The sequence below is a fragment of the Netta rufina genome, assembly GCF_964035555.1.
Source record: "Netta rufina genome assembly, chromosome: 1".
Classification (NCBI taxonomy): domain Eukaryota; kingdom Metazoa; phylum Chordata; class Aves; order Anseriformes; family Anatidae; genus Netta; species Netta rufina.
In genome coordinates this window covers 17,377,152-17,382,047 of record NC_140123.1, presented here as the reverse complement: position 1 = coordinate 17,382,047, position 4,896 = coordinate 17,377,152, and the positions used below count along the sequence as shown (strand labels likewise).

The 4,896-nt window shown below is 43.0% G+C and overlaps 1 protein-coding gene across 2 annotated transcripts; it reads left to right on the top strand.

The window, feature by feature from the left end:
• Positions 1–267: 267 nt before the first annotated feature.
• SLN (sarcolipin) lies at positions 268–2,302 on the top strand. 2 transcript variants are annotated; one of them, XR_014619336.1, is made up of 3 exons: positions 268–387; positions 1,654–1,943; positions 2,046–2,302. XR_014619336.1 is itself a non-coding variant. In XM_084306068.1 (2 exons), exon 2 carries the CDS (start codon positions 1,760–1,762, stop codon positions 1,853–1,855), a length of 96 nt encoding a protein of 31 aa, XP_084162194.1. In that variant the 5' UTR covers positions 268–387; positions 1,654–1,759; the 3' UTR covers positions 1,856–2,302. The 2 variants fall into 2 exon arrangements, 1 of the variants encoding a protein (XP_084162194.1); XM_084306068.1 differs by having other exon boundaries at positions 1,654–2,302.
• Positions 2,303–4,896: the final 2,594 nt, after the last annotated feature.

Genomic DNA, 4,896 nt, shown 5'->3' with positions numbered 1-4,896 from the left:
TTCTCTTTTCCCCACGTTGGGTGTGAAGACACCAACGGGCCCCAAGAATCACCCTGTAAAGTCGCATTGCCTCCGAAGGGTTGCCCATAGCCCTGCTCTCTCCAGGAGAACTAACGCGAGTAAATCAGCCCGTGGACCCCAGAGCAGAAAAAGCCTTAACCAAGTCCTGCAGCCCAGCTTAGCCCTTTTAAAATATTTTGTGGGTGATGTCAGCACCTTGGTTGCCAATGCACTTGTTGCTCTCCTCCCTCAGACTACTTTAGTTCCCACAGAGGGACGGGGCATCCAGACCGAGTTGGAGATAGGCAGAAGCTGAGAGGAAAATTATATCTGCAGTGACCCAAAGCCCCAGAGGCAGAACCGCTGGGCTCCATTTACCTTCTTAAGGTAAAAAACAACAACAACAACAACAACCTTGGCTTACTTATTAGGTCAGATTTTTCTCTTTCCCAAGGACACGGGAGGCTGGCAAAACAGCCTGGGAATGGAGGAATTTTGTTAACTGCATGCACTAGGCTTTTAATATTTAATCTGCAAACTAAAGCAGTTTCTATTTAAATCCTCTGTCTTCACTCTGGTATGGTCCCAAGGCTTCTCTTGTTTGCTCTGTAGATGTTACAGCCCAGTCTAGCTTCTCTTCTAAGATTTTGGTTGTGTGGCTGAAATTCTTGGTTTGTCTAGAGATTATGTCTCATTTGTTTAAAGGTTTTTATTTTATTTACCTGGCATACAGATGGGATTAGTGTATGTCATTCCTGATGAAGTATTCTAATTTCTCTGCATGAACTTCAAGAACGTACAAAAATCAAAACTTGCTGTGATGAAGTAATTGAAAAGAATAACCAACAAAAGAGTTTTTGAATATGACTTTGACTGGGATTTTTGGAAGTAGGATTTCTGGAAGTAAGAGACAGGATTTCTGGAAGTAAAATACCTATAACAGCTTGAAAGTGCAGGAAATTCAGAAGATGCTTGCAAAAATCCTATTTCATCCATAGGATTTACTTATAAAATCTAAGAAGTTCTTCAGAAATGAGAACATTTAACCTTAGGTTCTCCTTGTACTTTTAGTGATACTGTAAATAATTCATTGCTTTGTCTTCTAACTTTTACAGAAGAGGCTAAAATTCATTTTTCTCAAGCTGTAGTATTTCTGTGCAAAATTTTATTTACAGCAAAGATTACTTGAGAGATGTTGGAAAAGTGACTGGGGTAAAAATCCTAGAGATTTATTACCCTTTCTTTATAGGAGAACAGTTTCAATTATTTTCTTAAAAAAAATAAAATATGCAAACAAATATAGGAATTTAGAGAATGTTAAACAGTACTATATTTATAGTGTATATCAGTTCAAATAATAAATGGGGTTTTGGCATTATTCATTACAAAATGCACAAAGCAGAGTGACTTTCCAGGGGCTGCTCACCCCTGTGAGATGTGTTTTGGGGTAGCACTGAGAGACTTTCTTGTCGAATGCTGGAAATCAAAGAAAGTGATAAGCTTCTTGAGATAGCTTGTACTTCATAGCATTCACAGTGCTTACTAACTTCTAGGCGCAGGAACATTTATTCATACCAATATATACAGCTCTGCTGAGCTTCCTGCCTTCATACATCTGTTCTTCACATATATACATGTTTTTTTCCTTAAAAGAGCCTGTGACCTGAAGGCTGAGCTCAAGGACACTCCCAGATAAGTCCCCGAAGGCTTCCCTTTGCTCTGCCTGCTGACCTCTGCCCACCCCTGAACATCCCTGAAAATGGAGAGATCCACACAAGAACTTTTCCTCAACTTCATGATCGTCCTCATTACTGTGTTGCTCATGTGGCTCCTGGTGAAGTCTTATCAGGAGTAAAAGACAATCAGAAACTCTCAGGGCTGGTCTAAGCCTGTGTCTGCAGACACCAGTGACACCCACCACACACCTCTGTGATCAGCTTTTGGTCAGTTTGGGATGCCGTGAATATTTTTTTACTCTCTCATCTCTGTTGCCTGTGCTAATGTTTGTAATGGGTCTATGATGGTGTAATTATTTTATTCTGCAGTGATCCAACTGTAAAATGCACGATCCTTAGGAAATGTCCTATGTGGCTCTCCCCCAGTGGCCATGTGAATGCTGTACCCCTCTGCCCACGGTGCTGGCTTCTTTGGCGTCAGGGTAGGATATAAACCTGCAGCATGCAATGGATCCGTCTGTGTTAGCCGGTATAAAAGGCACAGGCTTGCTTAGCAGACAGGAATGTGAAACTTCTGTTTTCGCTTGCTCTTGTTTCACTTAAATAAAGAACATGTAAACCCATTATTTTGTAGCTTTCCTGGTCTGACAGCTGTTCACTGGAAAACCTGATAGGTGCAGCATGGTACATCATGAGGTCTGGCAGTTCGCTTGTTCCTCCCACCCAGATTTTTATTTGTACTTTATCAAAAATGTCTGTAGAGTAACAGTGCCAGTGCTGCAGGTTAACTGACGTTTAGCCACATGAATGAGCAGATTCCAGCTGTTCCAGCAACTTTTATGTCCAGAGTGACTTACACAACCTATGCTGCGGATGTCAACTTCAAAGAGACTCTCTGTCTCATGGGGACATTGTCAGATAATTGCATTTTCTGAAGCTGGGTTTTGGATGGGGATTCCCAGGGTCCTATTTTTGGCCAAGCTATGCTTGGAGCCATGCCTGTGGAGAGGAGCTGACGCCGCAGTGCTGCTGCAAGGGGGTGGCGGTCCCTGGGGGCCACCGCGCCATGCCAGGCATGGGGGCACAGCCTGCCTGCTGCCTGCCTGCCGAGCTGTTGTCGCCTGCTAAAAAATCTGCAGCCAGCTTGAAGAGCCCAATGTCCTGCAGTCCCTGCGAAATCAGTGGTTAAAATCGGTGGCTAAAATCAGTTGTAAACAGCTAAAGTCATTGACTGAAATCAGTGGTTAAGCTCCCCTTATGCAATCCCCCTTGTTGTTTTAATGGCTTCAGAGACTGAGCTTCTTCTACAAGCAGATGCTTCTTCACCTTCTGACCAGCTGGTCAAAAGAGGTGATTCTTCACTGTATTTAGTGTTTGTGTGGCCTCACCTTGAACACTGTGTGCAGTTCTGGGCCCCACAACAACAAAAAAATCTATTATTCTATTCTATTCTGTTCTATTCTATTCTATTCTATTCTATTCTATTCTATTCTATTCTATTCTATTCTATTCTATTCTATTCTATTCTATTCTATTCTATTCTATTCTATTCTATTCTATTCTATCCTATCCTATCCTATCCTATCCTATCCTATCCTATCCTATCCTATCCTATCCTATCCTATTATTCTACTCTACTCTACTCTACTCTACTCTACTCTACTCTACTCTACTCTACTCTACTCTACTCTACTCTACTCTACTCTACTCTACTCTACTCTACCCTACCCTACTCTATTCTGTTCTACCCTACTCTATTCTTTCTACTCATTGCTGGTGCAATGAGAAAAATCAACCCTTGTTTCCTCCTGGCTGTGGCTATGGTTTAACAAACCTCCTTCCAACATTTCTTGGGATGACAAATTTTCTGTGAGAAAACTGAGACATTGAAATGAATTCACAGCCTGTCTCTGTGACCCACCTTGCACCAGATCCTGCTATAATTTCTCTAATTTACACGGTCTGCTTGTGTGCATAGGCTTGGTAGTGGCACGCAGCAGTGGCTGGCGAAGGACATGGAAAAATCTATTTTTAAATATGGTGAATACTTGATAATTCAATATCAAAGACGCTCATCTTTCACAGGCTGTGACTCCTTACTTCAGCTGAATGCTGCATCTTCAGCCAGCATTATCAGACCTTCCTTGAGGTTTAAAAATAGATCTTCAGGTTCTCCCATGCGTCACAGCTTTCAATAGGGGCCTCACCACTGCACCCATGTCCCACCTGGAGGACTGAGGCTTTTTAGCCGGTACATGGCCATTTGCCAAGAAGAGTGATGTTGTGAGCACATTTGGGCTCATCACAGACTAGCAATGAAGAAATTGAAGTGTTTGGTTCCCTGGCTGAAACAACAGTGGCTGGGACAGTCACAGCTCAGGGTGAACCTGGCCATTTTCAGGTAGGAAGAAAGTCCTTGAGAGTTTGGGGCAGTCACAACTTTTAGTCATCAGTCTCTACCTTTAACAAGAGTAAAGTTAAACACTCCAAACCACATGTTGGAAAGGTGAATACTAGTCCAACTATTTCTGTTTTCAAGCATTTCTAGTTTTTAAGCAAATTTTCAATGAGAAAAGGTCATTTCCCTACATTAAGTTCTGTCATTGGCCTAAAACTGAAGAAAATGTAAATTCGATCATCAGTAACAGAGCTGGATGCCCTGATGTTACGGCACTGTGCTGGTCCCTAGGCACATGAGACCAGGGCAAATTCCCCAGTTTGAGGGACCCTAATGTGGGTGCTTGGTGTGCCACTGGAGTCTCAAACTCCCTCCATTATCTTCCTGCTTGCCAAAGATGCCTGAGAGGAGAGAGGTGGCTCTGTGTCCCCCTGGTTTCTGTTACCAGCTCTTTGCAGCCTAAGGGAGATTGAGAACACTGGGGCACTTCTGGACTAATGCTGATTTGCCTTTAGTTTGTTGGTGTAATTATTTCAGGCAAAACACATACTTAAATTATACTTAGGAGTTGTTCTCTGAGCAGCCTATTCCAGTGCTCATCCACCCCAACTGTAAAAAAGTGTTCTCTTAAGCCCAGATGTAATATCTCCAGTGTTCCAGCTTGTGCCCACTGCCTCTTTTCCTGCCACTGGGCACCACCAAAGAGAGCCTGACTCTGTCCCCTTTACACACCCCTTCAGGTATTTATAGATGTTGATAGGATCCCCCTGACCCGTCTCGTTTACAGGCTGAACGGTCCCAGCTCTCTCAGCCTCTCCTTGT

Coding starts and splice junctions, on each gene's coding strand:
- SLN (XM_084306068.1), top strand. CDS start 1,760: ATGGAGAGATCCACACAAGAACTTTTCCTCAACTTCATGATCGTCCTC.